The sequence below is a fragment of the Saccoglossus kowalevskii genome, chromosome 1, assembly GCF_978046115.1.
Source record: "Saccoglossus kowalevskii chromosome 1, keSacKowa6.1, whole genome shotgun sequence".
Lineage (NCBI taxonomy): Eukaryota > Metazoa > Hemichordata > Enteropneusta > Harrimaniidae > Saccoglossus > Saccoglossus kowalevskii.
The window spans coordinates 22,794,835-22,817,810 of NC_140641.1; the positions used below are offsets into that span (position 1 = coordinate 22,794,835).

General features: G+C 35.6%; 3 protein-coding genes and 1 long non-coding RNA gene across 7 annotated transcripts; 1 reads left to right on the forward strand and 3 right to left on the reverse strand.

Annotated features, from left to right (window-relative positions):
• Positions 1 to 477, reverse strand: LOC144349570 (uncharacterized). The gene is made up of 2 exons (XR_013420015.2): positions 281 to 477; positions 1 to 84 (listed from the first exon to the last, which is right to left on the reverse strand). It is a non-coding gene; the product is annotated as an uncharacterized LOC144349570 (long non-coding RNA).
• Positions 478 to 5,761: 5,284 nt separating this feature from the next.
• Positions 5,762 to 7,962, reverse strand: LOC144349569 (uncharacterized). 2 transcript variants are annotated; one of them, XM_085506080.1, is made up of 2 exons: positions 7,726 to 7,938; positions 5,762 to 7,408 (listed from the first exon to the last, which is right to left on the reverse strand). In XM_085506080.1, exon 2 carries the CDS (start codon positions 6,528 to 6,530, stop codon positions 5,820 to 5,822), a length of 711 nt encoding a protein of 236 aa, XP_085362206.1. In that variant the 5' UTR covers positions 6,531 to 7,408; positions 7,726 to 7,938; the 3' UTR covers positions 5,762 to 5,819. The 2 variants fall into 2 exon arrangements, 1 of the variants encoding a protein (XP_085362206.1); XR_013420013.2 differs by lacking the exon at positions 5,762 to 7,408 and adding an exon at positions 7,442 to 7,530 and having other exon boundaries at positions 7,726 to 7,962.
• Positions 7,963 to 8,217: 255 nt separating this feature from the next.
• LOC146750456 (thrombomodulin-like) lies at positions 8,218 to 17,253 on the forward strand. Of its 3 annotated transcripts, none has more exons than XM_085499819.1 (6): positions 8,218 to 8,276; positions 12,942 to 13,029; positions 13,198 to 13,324; positions 13,784 to 13,912; positions 14,598 to 14,717; positions 16,977 to 17,253. In XM_085499819.1, the coding sequence occupies exons 2-6, from the start codon at positions 12,973 to 12,975 to the stop codon at positions 16,991 to 16,993; spliced, it is 450 nt and encodes a 149-aa protein (XP_085355945.1). In that variant the 5' UTR covers positions 8,218 to 8,276; positions 12,942 to 12,972; the 3' UTR covers positions 16,994 to 17,253. The 3 variants fall into 3 exon arrangements, with proteins under 3 accessions (XP_085355945.1, XP_085355947.1, XP_085355946.1); XM_085499821.1 differs by having other exon boundaries at positions 12,942 to 13,020; XM_085499820.1 differs by lacking the exon at positions 8,218 to 8,276 and having other exon boundaries at positions 12,933 to 13,029.
• LOC100368269 (uncharacterized) lies at positions 17,254 to 22,181 on the reverse strand. Its single transcript, XM_006814820.3, has 7 exons — positions 22,006 to 22,181; positions 21,252 to 21,358; positions 21,029 to 21,155; positions 20,492 to 20,620; positions 19,961 to 20,080; positions 18,136 to 18,261; positions 17,254 to 17,831 (listed from the first exon to the last, which is right to left on the reverse strand). Exons 2-7 carry the CDS (start codon positions 21,303 to 21,305, stop codon positions 17,545 to 17,547), a joined length of 843 nt encoding a protein of 280 aa, XP_006814883.1. The 5' UTR covers positions 21,306 to 21,358; positions 22,006 to 22,181; the 3' UTR covers positions 17,254 to 17,544.
• Positions 22,182 to 22,976: the final 795 nt, after the last annotated feature.

Genomic DNA, 22,976 nt, shown 5'->3' on the forward strand with positions numbered 1-22,976 from the left:
TTATGTGGTACAACGAATTCCCGTACTGAGTTTATTTACCAAGATTACACAGGAAAGCCACACTAAATTACAGGAACTAAAACCCTAAAAGATATGAAAATGCAATAATTTACATTGAGAAAATTAACGATAATTCAAATAAAAAAAATACATTTCACACTAATACTGGAGTCGCCATTCAATGAAAGCGAACAAAAGATTAGTTAAAGCACATGTCAGGAACAAAGGTTTGCATGGTCATTGAAGCACATGGCCAGAACAATAGAAACAATCTACATACCCCGTCAGTTGGTCAAATCTAACACATTCCACTCAGTTTGGCTTGCAGGAGTTAAAACTTTCTACAATTGAAATTAGCTGGACTCCGAACATTCGCAAACCAAATCCGGGCTGAATGGTTCAGTGACCAGAGAGGTGAAAGGACGAGATGCTCCTCAGACGAGTCCAATGATGTTACTGACCCAAACTGACTTCTCAATGCTGAGTTTCATGGGAAATATGCAAATTACTTCTAATCACTCATGTGTGCCTTTTTTGGCAAATTTCATGATAACTAATAAATTAAATTACTGAAAATACACAAATCATACATCTTAAATAAATGGTTTAAATACATGTCTACATTATCAAAAAAGGTCAGTAGAAATAATCAAAAAAATATTACAGATTAAAGAGCGCCCTCAATGGCCAACTTTACTTAGCTCACATTCTCCCCTAGTTTTATGTATGCTGTCCCAACAGACATACCCAATTCAATATTTAAGAACAAGTATAAACTATTTGCCAGAATTAGTTTTGAGCCAACCATCAAGAATCACCTGCTCTAATGTAGAGCCATGACTAGAAATAGCATGACCCAAATCTCCAATCTGACTATGAACTGTATGAGAAGCTATGACCTGTTGCTGGTCGACCTGTGGTGGCTGTAACACTGAACGTGGTAAATGAAAACGATTACTGTGTTTACCAGCCGTACTACGTGAACTCCGACGTCTTGGCAGTTCATCATAACCGGAACTTCTTTTTCTACCAAAGGTGACCTAGTAGCCTCTGAGTGGTTTGGGGGTTCTGATAATGTAGTTGAAATAGGTATGGGATCACTATCCCTTGCTATAGGTTGTACAGGAAAAGTTGAAACATGTTCTTCAGGAAAATGAATAACACAAGAGTCGTCATCACTATCACTAAGACTGTCCCCCTCGCTACCACTGCTACTAATTAGATTACTAACATTGGGAAACCCAACATTACCAGGTAACTGTTTTTCTATTGAATCATCCACCAGTTCCTTAATATCTAACAACTCGATACGATTTATATTACGAATTCTTCCAGCTCCATTCACTGGTTGAACAGTGTATACATTCCCATGTGGGTCTGGTCTGCCAATCACTTTATAGGGAACTGCACTTCACAAATCTTGTATCTTATTCCTACCGAGAACACGATTTCTGAGAAACACTTTACTACCTAGAGCTACAACAAACTCTGCAGAATACTTATTACAGCGCTTCTGTCTACTTAAAGCTTCTCTATTCATGTTTGTTTCGGCTTTGTCAAATGCACTAAGAAACCTCGAATGGTGATTAGAAAACCAATCGTCAATGGTTGCTGGTTCGTTTTCCTGTATATTTATACCCAACAAGTGATCAACTGGCAGGTGAGCCTCCCTTCCAAATATTAAAAAGAATGACGAATATCCAGTAGAAGAGTGGGGAGTTGCGTTATAAGCATAAACCAACTCTGATAAATGTTCAGTCCACCTCCACTTCTTTTCTGAGGTTAAGGTGCGTAAATGGTCATACATAGTTCTATTGAAACGCTCGCATTGTGAATTTCCTTGGGGGATGGTATGGAGTTGTTCGAGCCTTTTGTACACCATACATTATGCACATCTCTTATGACATGTCCTTCAAAATAGCGACCCTGGTCACTATGTAACCGCCTTGGGACTCCAAAGTGGACAAACAAATCATTGATCAACACCTTGGCAATCGTGCGAGCTCGTTGGTTATGGGTGGCAATTGCTTGGGTGTATTTAGTGAAAACGTCAGTCATGTCATAACTAAAACATTTTCCCTACCATCAGATGCAGGTTCTAGTACAGTGAAGTCAATGGCCAACATATCTAAGGGTTTAAATGCCAACAGGCTACCCATCAGTGGTCTTACCTTTGGCATAGAAGCCTTCGCCAACATGCAGCGATCACATTTCTTACACCACGCTTTAACATCTTTCACATAATCAGGCCAATAACACCGAACCCTCACCAAGCTTCTTTCCACACCCTGATGACCTGCATGATCATGTAATGACTAATACCCGAGAGACTGCAAGCTAGAAGGAAGGACTAGCTGTTCAACTTCTCCAGACTCGTGAATGACCCTTCGCAAAATACCGTCTGTAGTTCGAAACCTGCGCCAACTACGCAGCAATCTCCTCACCGTCCTAGGCTCACTCACTCATCAGTTGCTGACTGGTTGGTCTTTCTTGTTGCTGCCAAAACTTCAAAACTCTGCCAATCACTGGGTCTTCACGTTGCAGTTTCATCCATTGCTCCTTAGGAATAGATGAAAATGTAACTGATGATAGCGAGGTTTGATTTGTTGCCTGTATTCCCTCAAATCTAGTAAACACCACCTTTTCTATTTTGGTTCACAATTCGAGTGGTATAAGGGAACTTGCTGTAGTATCACTCGACATGGTTTAAACTTTTATAGATTGCACTGTGACAATAGACTGGTTCTGTGCACTTTTACGACTGAGGGCGTCTGCATTTTTGTTGTGTCGACCTGAACGATATTTGATACTGAAATAAAATTGTGATAACTGTGAAACCCATCGCATTTCAGTAGCACTCAATTTGGAAGTTTCCAAATAAAGTGGATTGTTGTCTGTAAAAACTGTAAATTTGGCTCCAAGGAGGTAGTCCCTAAATTTATCAGTAATTGCCCATTTAAGAGCCAACAATTCCAACTTCATGGCACTATAATTTTGCATATTATGTTCTGAAGGGTTCAGGCTTAGACTACCATACGCAATCACCACTCTACCCGCTTCTTGATCTTGAGACAAGACAGGACCAAGGCCTTTGAAACTGGCGTCCGTCTCCAAAACAAAAGGTTTAGAAAAGTCGGGATATCCCAAAATAGGTGCCGACACTAATCTATCCTTCAACTCTTAAAATGCTACATCACACGATTCATTCCAGCGTTCTACGAAAGGACACTGCGCTGCACTTTGATTTTCTTTCTTTTGCTCATTGACAATCCCTTTACCCTTGCCTTTACTTTTCTTTGGCCCATTCAAAGGCGAATGAAGAGGAGCAGCTATCTTAGTAAACTGTGGTACATATCTTCGGTAATAACCGGCCAATTCAAGAAAGCCACGCAACTCAGTATCACTCTTGGGTTTCTCCCAACTCACTATGGCACTTATCTTCTCTGGGTCAGTAGCAAATCTCCGACACCAGATGTCCAAGATATTTTACTTCTTTCTTTAGTAAATAGCATTTCCTGGGTTTAACTTTAAGACCTTCAGTCCTCAATCTAGAGAACACTACATCCAATCGCTGGACCATCTCATCAAAAGTCTGGGAGAAAACAAGGATATCAAGACATAACAAGAGTGTCTCATAACTCTGGTCTCCTAGACATGCCTCCATAAGCCTCTGGAAACTCGCAACAGCGTTGCACAAGCCAAACGGAAGGCGAGTAAATTCATAATGACCGCCACCACCAACTCTAAAGGCAGTCTTGTGAATGTAATTTTCATCCATTGCGCATTGCAAATAACCTTGTGTTAAGTCAAGTGAGCTATAATATTTTGCTCCCCTCAATGCTTCAAGTGACTCTTCAATGCGAGGAAGGGGGTAAGCATCACGCCTTGTTTTTCTATTCAAAGCACGGTAGTCCACACAAATTCGTAAACCTCCATCCATTTTTTCGAACAAGCACAGCTTGAGAAGCATAGGGGCTGGAACTGGGTCTGATTATACCATGCAATAGCCATTGTTGTAAATGAAGTTTAATTTCTGGTTGTAAGTGTGGGGGAACCCGGCGATATGCATGCTTCACTGAGATATCATCGGTTGTATGTATTTGGTGTTTAACTGTTTGAGTATCCAAGATCATCATCAGTTCTACTGAACACACGTTTATGTTTAATTAGCAAATCAATCAGCTTTCTGTCTTGTGCAACAGTAAGTTCATCATGGGGAATATTTATCTCTTATCCAAGAAAAGTCGTCTTTAGAACCATTTCCATCAGATTGTCACAACCAGTAGTCATTTTAGTTCCCATTACCAATTCAGAAGCACTGACTTGTTGAACTGTGCACATACGGAACTCATGCTTATCCAGTTCAACACAAAACATTGATGCCAAACAAGTATGGGGTTGCAGGATTACATCTTCGTTTCCCAAGTTGGCTAGTAAAACAGGAACACGACCAAAATTAACATCAGAATAGGACCTCAGTAACACCAAGCCTCTTGGTAGGGACCCATCAGTCGCACAAATTCCTTCTACCATTGCGGTGTATGTACCATTTTTAGACAAGTGTCCATTTCCTACCACTCTTAACTGTTCTAGCTGGTATCAGAACTGGTCGTCCTCTAGCCACCTCATAAATCCCACATGACCATTTTCTTCACGTTTGTGTTGACAAGAAATTTCATACAAGTTGACAACATGTGCCAAATTTCTCACCTCGGGCGGTCATGACCATAAGACAAATCAGGACCCAATTTGTTTATGATGCGTCTCAAAACATTGCAACTAATAATACCAGGAACTCTCTTCTTGCGCTCCAAAGTCAATGGGTCTATAGGATCTTTTACCACCAAGATGCCCATATTCTCAAAAGTAGGTCCACATATAACCACATCAACTTCTATGTACCCAACATAAGTTATATCCAGTCCATTTGCAGCAGTAATTCGTAGCCAACCATTTGTAGCCTCAACTTCTGTACCAGAGTTCCTTAAGTTGTTATAAAAAAAAATCTAATTGAAACTTCTGCACCGGTGTCCAACAGACAACGGGCTAAACAGGAATTTAACAATACATCAATCTCAGGACAAGTACCAATGGAGTGCTCTAATACAGCTTGTCTTCGAGTTTTATCTATAGAGCCATCTGAATTTCCTCCCACCAAGTGGCCCACCATAGCAGGAGATTCTAGTTTGACGATTGAATTGTGTCTGGTTTCTCCAAAGCTGGACCTTGCACATACTTTTCACGTCTGGGACAGTCGCGGTAAAAGTGTTTAGGGCTTGCACACTTGAAGCAAACCTTTTGCCCTCTAGTATTCACACCATTTTGTGACGTTTCACCTCTGAAGTTAGATGTCTTGTGCGGGGTAGAGACCAATTCCATCAGCCTGTCAATTTGTTGCTGTTGTTTTTCTTAAGTGGCCATCAGTTTCTTTAAATCAGTTGATATCGAGTCACTTACACCAGGAGTGGTGCTGCTAGATCTTGTCTCGCATACCAACAACTTCTTTTTTACTTGAGTTGCAGAACCTTCACCCAACCAATGGATTGCTTTATCCCGGAATTCCCAGAATGGAAGATCAGGCAACTCATCATTAAGACGCCTAAGCTCACGTCTAAGATATTCATCATGTACACCTAAAAACTTTTCCTTAAGGGTCTTCTCATCTTTTCTGACAACTTCTCATCTTTTCTGACAACTTCTCATCTTTTCTGACAACTTCTCATCTTTTCTGACAACTTCTCATCTTTTCTGACAACTTCTCATCTTTTCTGACAACTTCTCATCTTTTCTGACAACTTCTCATCTTTTCTGACAACTTCTCATCTTTTCTGACAACTTCTCATCTTTTCTGACAACTTCTCATCTTTTCTGACAACTTTGTCAAGTAAACTCATGAGAACCAATGAATATTCATGAAAAGATTCCTCATACAGTTGGTTTTGACGGTAGAACATCTCCATCAGATGAGTCAATGAACCAGGATCGCCAAAGACCTCATGAATAATTTGAAGTAATTTCAGTGGGTCAGACCTGTCTTCCTTAGATCTATACTTTATTTCACTCTTGGCGGAACCCTGCAGATGACCCATAATGTACTTAACTGCTTCACTGCCTACTAAAGAGCGAGAATTTAAATAACTACGTACATCATCTATCCATTCCTCTACTTCAGGGTCGCCATCCTTACAAGGCCTCCCTTTCAATATGGCTATCTTCTTTGATTCTTTAGTCACGTACACTGTTCTTGTCCTCTCCAAGTATTGTGACCTGGGGTCTTCATAACCAGACGAGCCAGCACTTGCCTGACCACGAGCTATATTCACAGATTCTAATTCTTGAGTCAATTGACTAACCTTTTTAGACTCCATATCCAAATTAAATTGGGTAGTACCAAGTCTATTCTCAAATTCTTCTGCACGATCCTTTTCATCAAGATACATTTTCTCAAAACCAGCCATCTGTGTGACTGCTTGACGCTGTTGAGACAATTGCTCTTGTAGTTCAGCAATCTGTTCTTGTAAGGCATTCATTTTGAAGCCAAAACAACCAAACAAACCACAACTACTAAAACGCTAAATTTTGACAAAGACCAAAAACGTCAACAAAACTACAAAGACAGCAAAAATTGCAAAATACTAAAACTAACAGTTTCACAGTTACTAAGTGTTTGCACCATTGACCTATTCGACTAATCTAAATTCAGGTGTAGCAGTACACTCTTAAAATCGATCTAGAAAAATAGAATTCGTAACCTTAGGGATTACACATGGTCTAAATAGTACAAAGGCGGTCTGAAAAACCTCAAGATTTGAAAAATGCGAAAACCGATAAAGCAAAAATATTCTCAGTACAAAATTACAATGTTGATATATAAATAGAAGCATTTACAAGGAGAATTCTGAGAATCTCAAATATTGCATCAGTATAACCACACACAATTTAGTATGGACCCATGTAAATATCACAAAAATATTCAACACTCTAACTACATATCCATACCAAGGTAGAAACAAATCCACACAATAGTATTGTATGTGATTGTACACGTAGATAAAAGAACAATTACATGGACTTGGATACAATATACATCTCAAAAAAGTTCTGGCATTGTGTAATATACATAAAGTCAAATACACTACTGTTCAGGTAGAACATTGCCAAATACTAATGTTTATCTACAGCTCAAAAACATTCAGTTCAAAATCACTCCAACTCACGAATTTCTTCTTTGCTTGCCTTGCTTGGGGTGGAGACTAGGGTTACTTGCCGGCATATTGTCCTGATTGCTTGCTTTCGTAAGATGCAGCTCCTAGGGTTCACGAAACCTTTTCAGCATAACACTCCAACGATGAGGTTTAGTCAGATTACCATTTGCAGTCATCCATCCTGCCGACTACGCCAAATGTGACTAAGGGATAAATAAGTATGGACGACAGAGGTATAATTATGTGGTACAACGAATTCCCGTACCGAGTTTATTTACCAAGATTACACAGGAGAGCGACACTGTAAATTACAGGAACTAAAAACCTAAAAGATATGAAAATGCAATAATTTACATTGAGAAAATTAACGATAATTCAAATAAAAAAATACATTTCACACTAATACTGAAGTCGCCATTCAATGAAAGCGAACAAAAGATTAGTTAAAGCACATGTCAGGAACAAAGGGTTGCATGGTCATTGAAGCACATGGCCAGAACAATAGAAACAATCTACATACCCCGTCAGTTGGTCAAATCTAACAAATTCCACTCAGTTTGGCTTGCAGAAGTTAAAACTTTCTACAGTTGAAATGAGCTGGACTCCGAACATTCGCAAACCAACTCCAGGCTGAATGGTTCAGTGGCCAGTGAGGTGACAGGACGAGATGCTCCTCAGACGAGTCCAATGATGTTACTGACCCAAACTGACTTCTCAGTGCTGAGTTTCATGGGAAATATGCAAATTACTTCTAATCACTCATGTGTGCCTTTTTTTGGCAAATTCTATGATAACTAATAAATTAAATTACTGAAAATACACAAATCATATATCTTAAATAAATGGTTTAAATACATGTCTACATTATCAAAAAAGGTCAGTAGAAATAATCAAAAAAATATTACAGATTAAAGAGCGCTCTCAATGGCCAACTTTACTAGCTCACACGTGTATGCAAATGAATACATTTACATATATATGTGTATATATATAGTTGACGCTGTTAGTTATCACAAGTGTCTAGTATTGCTTGGTTGTTGTTATTGAAGTTTAAATTGTGCAGATATACAGGTAGGTTATATAGTACCAATTGTTTATCCATTAAGCACACATACATATTTCTTTTGTAATATAGGTTGTTAAAAATCATAAATAAATGTCTGAGTTTTAATATATTCGGCAACGCACCTAGTTGAATTGCAATTGAATAAATTCAATAATTATCAAGGTTTTCAATTCACATTGTGGCTCTTCGTTATATTATTAGCAAAACACATTATAAATGTGTGATTTAATATCTGTTAAATTAGTGAAAACGACGATGTAAATTTTGACTCGTATTTTAAAATTGTAATTTTTCATAGTGAAATCAAATTTGCACTCTGAAATATCACTGGCACATAACATGTCTATCAAATTTGGTTATTTATAACCTGTGCATGATTAATTCTATTTGTTCTTGTTGTTACATACTTTTTACATTAAGAAACCAGACACCATACGTCGCTTATCCCATAACATATCACATAGTGCATGTATTTCAGAACACTATTGTGTTTTTTTCGCTACATGCTCTTTTTTGCGATACGGTATCAGACAATGACTTGAATGTTTTATATATCAATCTCGCACTAATATTACCGTATACTGAAAGACGTGTGTTTTTTGAATTTGGTATTTACAAAACACAATTTCAATTAGTAGCAGCAAGTATTTTATGCACATATTGTATATTAACTGTTCATGCGCTAGTATTCGGCGGAAACACAATTTGACGTCGTACGTGGAAAGTACATGGTCAATAAGCTGGAAAATCACATAGATGGGTTTGCGTGAATCTATGCACAGGATATTCATTTCTTATAATCAAACATGCCGCATCATATAATTACCATCCTCTAAACATTGCTCCGTATATAAGGCTAAAACTGTCAATGCCTTGTAATTATTTAAATGAAAATTTAATTCTTTTGGCATGAATAATCCAATGTCAATAGAACCATATTTACATTGACTATATGAAAATAGTTTATTGATTTCATTGATACGAAATATAATTCTTCTTCCATATGGCAGGCGCTGAGTTAATCTCATTTCGGGAAATAAATGTGACAGCGCTCGAGGGAACAATCACAAAACTAGAATACATATTTTTTCTGAGTGCTAGAATGAGGTTCGTGTATAAGTTGATTTGCTAAGTAGTATCAACTCACTGAAACAATTTACTAAACATTTAGCCAAACTTTCGGCAAACATTTTGTTTCTTTTCTTTACCAAATTACTGCGCAAACTGCGTTCAAATAAGAATTAAATTGTATAATAGCGGTGTTTATATACAACAAAATAAATTACTTTTTTTCTAATTCTCATCGGATTCCCCGTAATAAGTTTAGTCGCTATTAAGAATATTGTCATTATTTTAAAGGACAACAGTTTTAAATGCAAGACGCTCCAGCCCGATAGTTCTATTGAGTACATTATGCAACATATTGGAGTACGGCGCTCCAGTAGTGGTCGTATAAACGAAGACGTGTTTATATAGTCTACTAGTTAATTTGTGTAATCAAAATACCAACAACTAATTGACGTTAAAAATTTACTCAATGAAACGTGCGTTTTTAGAGCATCATCGAGTTTTCAACGTTTGAAGAGTTACACCTGGAAATGCGACAAAAGCTAAAGTTAGAAATGCAAAAATCACAAATTAAGTAAATTATGGAGTTATACATTGTTAACAACTTGATACACGCCAACATAGAAATAAAAAAACAATTTGATTTAACAATTATTGCTATACTATAATTTATTACGTAGCAATGCCATGACAGGTTATTGTATCACAGTGATGAAAAAGTGTAATAATTTCTATATTACATTGTAATACAAATCTCAGGAATAAGATTGGTCAATGAAAGCAGAGACTCGTATACGCGCTCTCGAATTCCGTTTCCGACGTGTGCGTTTTAAAATCTAGTAAACCGGTTTTTCAGGCGACGTCATCTGACATCAATTATATCATACACACGAGTAAATTACGCCTCGTGCATTGCTAGATTGCCACATGATCATGATTGTTTTCGAGTAAGACGGCCTTAAACATATTTTTTGATGTTCAAGTTCCAATGTGATACTCAGGAAAGTTCTCAATGTTTGTCTATATCTAGTTTATATATGTCACATATTCAAATAAAATACATGAATAAGACAATGAAAGTGCAGTCAAATTTTATGTCTGATGAATAATGTTTACGGCTTTCTAGCCAACCTTTCTACTTCCCGATTTTCTAATAAACTTTTACGACTTTTTAGCAACTATTTCGAATTTCAAGCAACCTTTTAGGATTTTGCAGTCAACGTTTATCAACTTATAACCAAATTTTGACATAGCATTTTGAATTCCAGGCCTGATTTTCGACATTTCTCCTACTTTTATGACTGTACAGCCAACTTTTCTGACTTTCTAGACAACTATTTAATATTCTTTTACAAATTGTAGACCATTTTATATTTTTTCAACATTCCAAGCAGCTTTTCCATTTTTCTGGTAAATATGCCATTTGTTATAACTTTCTAACCAATTTCTTTGACTTTTCGACTTCCCACCACTAACTTTCGCTTGTTTATAATCACCATGTAATTCTTTCTATCCAAGTGACCAAGCAACCAAGCGATTTGTATATTTTAAGTTTTGAGATTTACTCGAATTCTGCAGAATATAACGTACTTTTAACGAATTCACAGTCAAGCCTTATCACTTTCCAACCAACGTTTCTGATATCGCAAACAAACATTTTTGACTTTTCACACAAAGTTACCTACATTCGAGCCTTTTTCGGAATAACCACATTGCGACAACTTCTTAAAAAATGTTCGCCCGATCAATGAAATTTGGTGGTGACAAATGGATATTTTACATAAGTGATAATTAATATGTATACTTCCATATCATGATTAGATGGTTAAGCCAATTTTATTGATGACCTCATTGTCACAATTCGATTTTAGAATTCGATGTTTAATTTGGAATTCTATTGCATTTTATCTAACTTCTTTACGTCAAATCAGTCAAACTAAAAGTTTGTTTTAAGTTTATCTAAACTATAAACGACTGTTCAAATTTTGAAACGCCCATAACTTGAGAAGCATCGTATCTTGTTTATAGTGATCGTGTGTTTTTGGGAAGGACAGTCTTATTTTGTGTGGCATTACATTTACTTGCCATGTATTTTGAATGCCATTTGGAGATGTATATACATTATTTCTGTGTATTTGTGTTTTTATATGATTGCATGGGTAATGTATTTGCATATTGCGAATGCACGTGCGCATAAAATGCATGTTGAATTCAAATTGTAGTGATAATTTGAAACGTGTACAAATGTATATTGGAATGGTACCATATTTTTTTTTATCAACACTTAAAAAATAATATAAAACAGACCCCCCGAGTTGGCGAGAAAAAAAAACCTTCAAAAAATATTTAGGGAGTAATTCATTTAAAACTTCCATATTTTGAGAACTGAATAATCTATCCGGCTATCTTTTGACAAACAGAGAAAGGTTCTCATATCTGTAAGCGCACTTCCACAAAAATATGCAAATTTATGTTATGTCTCTATATCATTTCATCGTGTATTTAAATGCAATGAATTTAAAGAATTCCCCGTGTATTGGAAGGTTATAGGTCAATTGTGTTTTTTTATATCGAAAATTAATTTGTGAAATATTTTCTTCGATTTTAAATTCGCATTTAATTATTGATTTACTTGATTTGGTCAAAAGGTACTCTATTGAAATCCTGCCATGTGAATAACTATATTCACAATTAGCTTTGCGTTTGTTATATAATTGTCTCGCTATTTGTGTTATGCAAACAAAATGGAGAAAAACATATTTGAGGGACTAAAACTGAAATTCAGCATAATTAATTAATTAATTTTAGTAGAATATAATCAAAACCAAGATACAATTTGTCGTTTCGCTAGCTTCAGTGCAAATTTGGTGTGATTTGATCTCTACTTGGTTTATTCCTGTTGTAATATGGTTACTTGTTTTTTACTTTCGGCTAAATCGATTTCCCCTTAAAAACTGCTATTCAAGTATCTTTGTACATGTATTTACAATTGATTGGCCCTTTAATGCATGCTTATTTTAATGCATGCTTATTTTAGGACATCAAGCATCTTGTGATACAAAATTAAAATAAATTTGTATTATTTCTGATAAAAACTCACGTCGCAATTCCACTAAGGCAAGGATAAACGTGGCACATTTGTACAGTGCAGTAATTCAACCTATGATATACATGTTATAGTAATTCGATATGATTCGACTTAATAATAAAAAATAATTTATACTCTTTAACTGGAGAAAATAAATTACCAACCAAATTAACATCAATTTGTGAGTGTTTATGCAATGTTTTAATTTGTTATTTTATGGACTGTTAACGGAGTTAATGGCTTATTATGCTGCTAGGTGACATATAAACATTAATATGAAAAATTGAAATTGATTGCGCTCAAAATAACAATGAATTTCTCTGCATTGACTGTGTTTTAAGAATTATATTCCGTACCTATGCATCCACAATGTTAATGATGATCGTTTTTCATAAATTAGGAGTACCAGGTCTATAATGATGCAACATGAATTTCACCTATGAATGTTTTTCTGATGTTAACTCATTTTCATAAAAGTGATTTTTCATTTAACTGGTGACTCTCACATATACAGACTGTAAGCAAACCAGGAAAAAAAACTTATCATGACATTGGTCTGGATACTATCGACTCTATTGGCGATGCACGTCTCGGTAAGCCACGTATGTATACTTGGTATATAACATATTCGTAAAATCAAATAGAATTGTCGATTAAGTAAGCTTATAGTACCGTTTGCTCGCAAGGATGTATGCAATAACGAAGAAGATAGTACTTGCTATCCGAATACCTCGGTACAAGTTAAACACAAGCCTTGCTTATATTTACAGGGAGAGAATTGTCCAATAATAAACAGCTGTGACAGTAATTATGGTGTATGTGCATTTGAAAATGGACAGGAGATATGTAGCTGTTTAGATGGCTTTGTCCTTGACGATGATTATGTGACGTGCATTGGTAAGACTCTTTAAATACGCCATGGAAGGTACTAACGGAGTACCTTCCATGAACACGCCAAACCGACAGGCAGCGCCCTCACAGCGAACATATTGTTTTGATTTGTAGTCTTTTGTCGGCACTAGCGGGCGTGACATGCAGAAAAGGTTAATTAGTCAGACGAGTTGTCCAGTAATTATGTCCAGTAATAATATCTGAATCGTGAACTATACCGGCATGAATGCCATATGCGTCAGTAACCATAATGCGATGGTTTAATTAAATATCTGCAGTTCATATTAATTTATGAATAGACTGGATGACGAAGTTAACTATATGTGCGTTATTGGAACATGGTAACTAACACTATCAAACATAATTTCAGTGTGATTAGTTTACAGTGTTCATAAACATGATATATGCATATATATCACAACTATTGTCTCAGATAACGCTGACTATTTTGTTAAACTGACGTAGATGTTGATGAATGTGAGTTGGGCACTCATGGCTGTGAGCAAGGATGTACCAATACTATTGGTGGTGCCGATTGTTACTGCTTTGAGGGATACGAGATATTAAATCCACGTCTTTCCCATCTGTGCAAAGGTAAGTATGTGCTTCACATTTCGACATATTAGTAGTAACCGTCGGACGTATTCCCCAATGTACACATAGCCGTCTGACGAAAACCATGCATGTCAAACATACCTGGACTGATTGGTACAAAATCAATTCATAATGAAAGACTTTATATCCATTGTTTTGTCGACCTTTGACCAACTGGTTGCGTTTTTCTTCCCAAAAAATATTTAAACATTAATCACAGGAACTAAAAATCAACATTTGACATTGAATTGTTATTGACATCCCTCATGGAGGTTACTTTTCACATCGTTTTGTTTGGGCGATTTGTTTCCAAATGAACGACTGGCACGTTTTCCGTGATATTATTCAAATTCTGCCAACTTATTCAAATGAGTATCCCAGGACAACAACGCCAAATTCAAATTCAACGACAATTGTTTTCAAAAAATAAACTAAAAATAATTTGTTTCGATTCGATTTTATCGTCAAAACGTCATCAAGCGATGTTGTTTTGTCGCGGGGGGGGGGGTGGTGTCAACGGCAAACAATAGATAGATACGATTGTTTTGAGAATTTCTGGTAAATCCTGACGATTTCAACACCAGATGGCCACTCGATGGCTTGATTGATCTAAGCGAATGAGAACTTTTGAATCATGATTTACTGAAATAATATTTAGCTATGTATTGTGTTCTGTATCCCTTAGATATAAATGAGTGTGACACAGACAATGGTGGGTGTGACCACACCTGTACCAACGAGGAAGGAAGCTTCGTCTGTTCCTGTGATGACGGTTATGATTTATTTGATGGCTGGGCTTGTGCAGGTGAGTGCCATACATGGAAATGTAAATTACATGCCCGTTACGAACATATAAACACGCAATACTTAATTCGCTGATTTAAACTCTCGAAAATAGCAAAGCACTCACCACTGTAAACAGACGCGCCCTCACTTGGCGACATTTACCGTCTCATTAATTGTAATCTGAATGTGCGATTCAAATATACGATGCAGGATTGAAAAATTATACTAAAACTGTCCCTATCTCAGTTTTTTAATGATTCGCCCATTTTTAAAATCTACATCAATTGAAAAAGGCATATTTTCAACCGATAATTCAATGTTATAAATATATTTATGTCTTATTTTATAATTACTATATTTAATTACACTCGTGGGGCACAATTATACACATAAATGTTCGCGTATCTTGGAATGGATCGGCTTCGTATCGACAGCGAGACACTGGATTACCTCTAAAAAAAATTCAACATGTGTTTCACATTAAAGTGTAAGGACAGTCTCACAAATGTAACTTACTGTTGAAATTGAATCTCAATCACCATATGTTGTCCACGATCTTAATTCCATAGCAAAGGATTATGGTATGGCATTATAGCCATTGAACAAATAAGAAAATGATTTAATGATGTAGCGTACTGATGCGAATCATTCATGTAAAAATGTTGTCATAGCAATAGAACTGCAAATATTTAACTTTGCGTTTTTTACTAAATGCTCAATTCTTCGTATATTTTATATATTTCATTAATGGGAGTACAGTATAAGGTTACACCAAGAAATGAACGTAAATGTGTAATTCTATTTTCAACAATACAAATAATAATATGGAATAATTTTCGATTTGCAAACTCATTTTTTTTTTATATTTACGCCACATGAACAATTTGGCTTGAACGAGAAACCAATGTATCCGTCTCTGTTGGTATTTTCATTGACCGGATATTCTTAACAAACGTGATAGAGACATCATGGTTGACTAAATGAATATCACATTCGTGTTCTGCTAATGCCATAACTAAATACTGCCCTCTATCGTAAATATTTAAAAATAACAATCAGTACACTTGGTATTGCCAGGGAATTTAGATGCTATACGTAGCATTATACTTGTCTAGTAGAACGATATTGATTGAACATTCAAATAAAATCCTACACATTCTGGGATTAAATACGGACGAATATTGAATAAACAAAAGTGAAAGTTGGTCAAATAAAATATAGGGGATGGATTATCAAGGGTCTTATAAGAATTACTGGATGCACTCAGTCGAATCAGGAAAGATATAAAGCGCAATATAAATTGAATTATTATTAAATCTACACAAAGTTTGTGTTATATTCAAGATTGTTGCAAGCTGGTACAGTAAAGGTACAACCCGGGCATCGACACGAATGATCTATTTTAAAACTATTCCCATATGATATTGTGATGAACATCCATGATTTGTTGCACACATTATCAGTTATTCGTTTTGCAAGCAGCATTGTCTGAAGCAACGTGTTTCAACGCGTTATATCGCATACACGAAGAGTTACACCAGCACATCTATAGTATCGATAATTACGATACAAACAAATTAAATTTAAATAGAATTACGGAATTAATTTTTCATGAGTATGGATAGTCGATAGTAGAACATGTTTGACACAAAAAAGTCAATAGCTACTATGTTGATAATTGAAAATAAACTAATTGATTGAATATGTAAATTCCTTGTCCAACAATATGTAGATTTATGAAACTGGTGAATGTCGTTGATTAGTGATTAAAGTAAAATAATCAGTACATTCGATGGCATTATAGATTTAATTACAATAAACATATTTAATTTAAATGTCAAAAATTGACATCACTAGTATGTCACGTCATCACCTGTGTAATGAGTAGAATACTAACATAGAACCACACAGCATAATATTTCACAAGTGCGGATAATTTTCACATTATCACTTCATATCATGAGTAATGTAGTGACATTCTAACGGTCGCTGACCCATGTTATAAATTTGATTGTGATACACATTGTTCTCGTTCGGCGAGATTTGTCTCCCGCATTGCTGAATCAGTCCCATACAACATTTAGTATTCGATTTACAAAGATTAGAACTGTTGAAATAGATATCACAAAAGGTTGTTGAACCCGGTAGCCTAGCACAAGTCGTACGCATCGCTCATTTTACCTGTATTATGTATTACGATATAGTTGACTCTCAACAGCTCACATAAGTCAAGGTAAAAAATGCACATCGTAACCGATGTTTTGTCTTTATTTTGCAGAGTCCTGCGATAAATAATACAGAAGACGCACTGGAGAGGAATACATAATATGAATATTAATATTTGGAATCAATAGTGAACTAAAAAATCACATATAGTTATTTAAATGTATACATATTGAATAACTTTCGATTTTGTTGATTTGCTTTCATCCAAAATGCAACGACCACATCAAAATAAACCCACAGCAAACGCCGACGACCATGTAATCGTTTATATAATAGTATGTGTTTGTAACATTTAAAATAACAGTATAAAACATAACTGTACGAACTGATATGTGTCCTCGTGTGTTCTTGGCATTTTATTTTACTGTGATAACAACGTATTAAGTAACTACAGAATAGAATATACGACATTGAGTCTTACAAGTAATACGTTTAGATATAAAAAGAAAAATATCCCTGACTGTCAGTGGGAAAAAAAATAAACAACGCTAACAACGCAGACTTTGATTTATCAGTCCTGACAGATAAGACAATGTGTAAATAGGACTTGGATAAATAAGTGCGGGGAATTCCAGAACCGAAACGTTATAACGAATAGTACTTTGTCTGTGCGCCTACAATTAGGCTACCAGTTTGCAAATGTATCCATCCCGTTTATCGTTATTGGTGTTGTCAATTGCATCGGGGCACCTCGGCTCGTACCAGAACATATCAAGATCGAGCCCAATATAAGTATTCACTATAAAAGTATTAATAAAGTTGGCAGAACTTTCACTGGGAATCTTCAATAACACTCCACCATTTGCCTCACACCCTAGATTAGCGTCGTCCAAAGTAATACCATCTTGTTGGTTGACCAGATACTTCTTACACCTGCTCACACTTGTGGGTGTTGTACTACTGCCCACTAGAAATAGAATCGTGTACTCATGCGAAAATCAATCCATCTACAAGTTTTATAAAGTAGCATAAATATATCGGCTGCATTACATTTTCTATCTTGGAAAAAACATTCATTCATTTATTTATTTATTCCATATTGATATTAAGACATTTTATTTTATTAAGACATTTTATTCACATTTCATAACGCGAGGATGTGGTTCCAAACGTGTTATTCTCGTAGCAATATATCGATTATAGCCGTTTCATAGAATATGGCAGTTATTGATCTACTTGTGAGACAATGCATACTGGTATAACGAACTAACCTGATTCGCACGTGAATCCATCAGGATTTAACACAAAGCCAGAGTTACAGTCACAGTAAAAACCATTAATTATATTCCAACATAACTGTTCACATCCACCGTTATTGGTTTGGCACTCGTTGATATCTGTTGATATCAATCGGTATTATTGATAAGTTTGAAAACGTTTTAAAAGATAAAATATAAGCATAGATCGATTTAATATACTAAAGCGATACCCCTCAGAGCATCCCTTTTATCCTAGGGTTCTTTTAGTATACAGGTGTGGAAAACCTGCTATGTAGTGCTGCTAATTTAAGTGGCTATTTTAGTAACACTGATGACCTGGGGTCACGTTCACCAGGAGCCGAGAACAAACTTCTTATTTATCGATTTTTATGTTGACATTCGTTCCAAAATTCTAGTTATTATATTAGAGTCTCAATTATTGTTATGAACATTAGCGAAGTTCAAATATGAGAAATAATTCTTAGTTAGAACTTTCGGGTTTTCAGAGCGCATTATGAGAGTTGTTATGAACATCGTGACTGAATTATTATCGAACAACAAACATTCAGGATAAATCTCATTGTACAAGATTCGTGATTTATTTGTGTATACACTCTGATATCGGGAAATCGTTTATTACAAAATTTATGCACCAGCTATTCTACAGTCATTCGCGATGATTTCACTCTGATTTGTAAGATCAATTCTCCATACTCTTCCATTACCCATGATACTGTTAGAGCCTCGTTGGTAGGTTTTTCTAGAATTTTCAAGACGTCGCTGATGTAACAAGTGTTTGTAAACCGTTCCGTTGAAATAAAACAGAGTTTGTGTTCATCGAGAGCCGTGAGTTTCCTCTGTGTCACTGGGAATGGGCGAAAACCTGTATCAGAACATTAAACGTTCCCCACACAGTTTTCAAAGTACAGTCATGACCTGAAACATCTGGGGAATTATAAAAATAATTGATTTGTTGGCACCCAAAACCATATATTTTAATTGGACTTATATTTAACATAACAACATATATGTTTCATTTTTTATATATAAGAATTCATGTTTATATTGTTGTTCTATTAATGTTCGCTCCTTCTCGCGACCAGGGTGACTATTTCTAGGTAAAACTTTCAGCCGTATTCAGGGGAATGTAGTGTTGTATTGCAACATCGACCGTCATGTGTTACTGTCTTCATTATTTTGTACAAGTAATATTTGTCTTGAAGAATTTTTGAGTGTTATATTATTTGTTACATTTGAGATCTATGAATGAATTTTGGCGATAAAAACTATTTGTATGTGCTGCGAACTTTTATGTATGGAGTAACAAAGGCCAGACCTCTGCTTCCATTAAGCTTAATTTATAAAAATGTCGTAACAGCAGATTGCGTTCTGATTTTGTGTTCTACGCATAAACTCCATTGTCCGTCCGTCCGTCCGAATTATAGTTTATACTAGTCTGCAGATTGTTTACTTAACTACATGCATACTATTTTTTTGTAATTGATATTAGCTTTTCCGTATATCACCAATTTAAATCATTACTGAATCCAAAGTTTAACTGTAGCTCAGTTACTCATAATGGTAATGTTCGCGAAGTTCGTTTTCATTTTATAGGTTACATCGACACGTGTCAAGGTAGGTGTTATTTTGGTTCTCGTGCAATTACGGTTTTGCATTTGCTAGTTTAGCCTTCAAGAGAAACGCTTATGCGAAATGTGGCAAGTTATCTGAAATGCCATTACAAAGCGTTCGTGTGATTCTCCCCGATCTACTCGGCGATATCAAATTCGTGCTAAATAATGTGATGAAGTGGATAGTTCACCATGGACATACTCACCGCATTGGACACCATCAACCCACAATTCATAGCCCACATCACAGGAACATGTGAAACTGCCATCACTGTTCGTACATACTTGTTCACAGCCACCGTTATTTATTAAACATTCGTCTACATCTGCGGAAAGAGATGACGGGCCAGCGCTATTATGAGAAAATTGACCAAGTCGATACTTTTTTTTGATTTTTTTTTAATTTTGATGTACGTTAGTCGATGCCTTATTCCTAGTAGCACAGACGCTGTGATTTGTGCTATCTACGCTGCATGATATAATCATGAAGAAAAAATAGATTGATTTAATGAATGATTTCATGATCTGAATCTCATTGTATGCAGATCGACTTTTCTGAAAATAGTTCGAAATGACGTGCAATGAACATGGCCTACTGTGACTTGTTGGAATGTAACTTGGAAATGTGCAATTCGAATCTTGAACAATACAAACAACATGCAAATACATGTACACATATATAGAATCATGATTTAGAACGAACTGGGGTATACTTTTAAACGAGGTTATTTACTTACCTTTACATAGATGGGGCAGACGTGAACTTAATATCTCGTATCCCTCAAAGCAGTAACAGTCCGCACCTCCAATAGTATTGGTACATCCTTGCTCACAGCCATGGGTACCCAACTCACATTCATCAACATCTACCTCAGTTTAACAAAACAGTTATTTGAGGCAATAGTTTATAGGTATACATATAAATCATTTTCATAAATTTATATTTGACTAAATAACGCTCGTTATCTGAACTTACGTATACTTGAAAACAAAGTAATATACCTATTATGTTTATATTATAGTATTATATATTACCTCGTGTGTATATTATGAACATAATGTATAAATGATGCAATGTATGTAACCTAATGTTACCTAATAATACTAACTTCACTGTATATTCAATATTTGTAATTTACAATCGTCTCAAGTAGGAGCAATGTAAAGAAAACCATGATTATAGACTCCCTGTCAGATATGAACATCAGATATGAACATATTTTACGTCTTTGGAAAACCCTTAATAGGGCATGTGTTTTTGAGATGACACCTACCATTGCATGTAACTTCATCGGTATCCAGCGTAAAACCAGCAAGGCAACTACACACTTCATTTCCTGCTACAAGTTCACACAAGCCATGTGAGCTGTCACAGCTATTTGGCAGTGAACACGGGAGTGCCTACAAATGTCGTATTAAAACAACATATTAGTTTCGCTGTAAAGCTACATACTGCGAACTATGTAGAGATTGAAGATAACAAGTAGGGCTACTCACGTGACATGTTTGTAATTGAAATATCACCATACAATAGATAAACAATTGTATCATGATGTCCTGTTAAATTGATTTTCACTTTTCTTTTTTGCCTGCTTCGATCTCAGCTGCGCCAGAACGCAAAAGATAAAAAATAATAAAGTTAATTCACTTATGGTGATGTAACATATTTCCAAATAGAGGACATGTCCTTATACGCGTGTGACACCGCCATATATTTTGAATGCTAAGGAATGCAAGTGGATATGAGTACGTGACGTTGGATCTAAGTTATTGGATACTGGTGGCATTCAACTTATTGCGTCAAACAATCAAAATCAAACACAACATTTATTGACATCAGAAAGACGTCATTGTTTGATATTAAATCAATACAGCCAAATGACCACTGCTTTTAAGGTTTAGCAAAATAGTTGTTCTCAAAGATATTTTTTCTATTTATATTATGATTGCTGTGTTTCTTCATTATAATGCATAAACTAATATGTGAGAAACACAATCACGAACACGATTCACGAGACGCGAATATAAATCTTATTTCACACTTATAATAAGTTAGAAACCCATTATGGCTGAACGTCACAAACCGTAGAAACATACCACGCGTCAACGAATAGTTCTGCCTACGTACATTGCACAAACCATTCTACAGGCATATCGAACATAGCATGGTATAGTAGTTACGAACACATTATCACGAACGCGATGCAACCATCAATTGTTTTTAGAAATCGGTATTAAATAGTGTACAAACCTGAATGACGCCGTCCACTCTTCCAACAGAGTCAACTATTATAACCGTTGCTTTCTAAATGTTTTATATATTGGTTGGAGATTGAATAGATAAACAACTGTAATTACGTTAACGTATGCTTATACGCCAGAAACCAATTTCTGTGTCGAATTTTACTAACAACCAATTTTACCCACCAACCTGTATACTAATGTTTCACTTTGTGAAGCGTAAAAGCCATATCAAAATGGCAAAGTGTATGTTTGTGTGTTTTAATAGTAAATCATTCATCCATAACTAACGTTATCTCCTTTCAAGGAGTAATTGTATTAATTTAATAGTGCATGGTTTCTGGGGTTTTGTTCGCGGTAAAATGGATATGATTTATCATTGTATTTTGTTACAGGTCCTGAACATGGCCGTATGTTCAGTGAGCTTTGTGGATTATACCGAATGTACGTGGATTAATTAGTATTGGGGATTTCGGATCAACATCGACTACTGAGCAAACTGGCATGATCGTGTGATTATCATTACTACTGAATATAAGTAAAAAGTCCGATTCATTTGGCGACAACGAAGCAGAGACAAAATTATGCAATGTAATTCCCGTATCGTGCATGTTCGATTATAAATTAATATTGTCCTTTTCATCTTTTCGATGTATCACGCCTGTTTTATGGGGAAAAAATGTTGCTGATAGTGCTACGTAGGAATATAGTTTTACAAGTATTATTACCGTATTGATGACTTCTAGTTCATTGAGCCGAAAAGTAACGTCACTTATATATCGAAACATAAATAATGACATAAAAAGGGGTTCGGTAAAATAAATATGGTGGCAAAACTGACACATTAAAGCACGGTTATTCAATAAAACATGTTTTGTATGGTTAAATCCTGTTTTCTTGTAAACACAAGTCATGTCATTTTATCAATTACGTCACTTAAAACTGATGGAATGGATTTGTCCATTTTGTTATGAATTATAC

Excerpts from the sequence above, each read along its gene's own strand:
- LOC144349569 (XM_085506080.1), bottom strand. The coding sequence starts at position 6,530 with ATGAATGCCTTACAAGAACAGATTGCTGAACTACAAGAGCAATTGTCT.
- LOC146750456 (XM_085499819.1), top strand. The coding sequence starts at position 12,973 with ATGACATTGGTCTGGATACTATCGACTCTATTGGCGATGCACGTCTCG. Across the intron at positions 13,325-13,783 it reads TGATTATGTGACGTGCATTG|ATGTTGATGAATGTGAGTTG; the intron begins GTAAGACTCTTT and ends AAACTGACGTAG. Across the intron at positions 13,913-14,597 it reads TCTTTCCCATCTGTGCAAAG|ATATAAATGAGTGTGACACA; the intron begins GTAAGTATGTGC and ends TGTATCCCTTAG.
- LOC100368269 (XM_006814820.3), bottom strand. The coding sequence starts at position 21,305 with ATGATACAATTGTTTATCTATTGTATGGTGATATTTCAATTACAAACA. Across the intron at positions 21,156-21,251 it reads TTCAATTACAAACATGTCAC|GCACTCCCGTGTTCACTGCC; the intron begins GTGAGTAGCCCT and ends CGACATTTGTAG. Across the intron at positions 17,832-18,135 it reads TGGATTCACGTGCGAATCAG|TGGGCAGTAGTACAACACCC; the intron begins GTTAGTTCGTTA and ends TTCTATTTCTAG.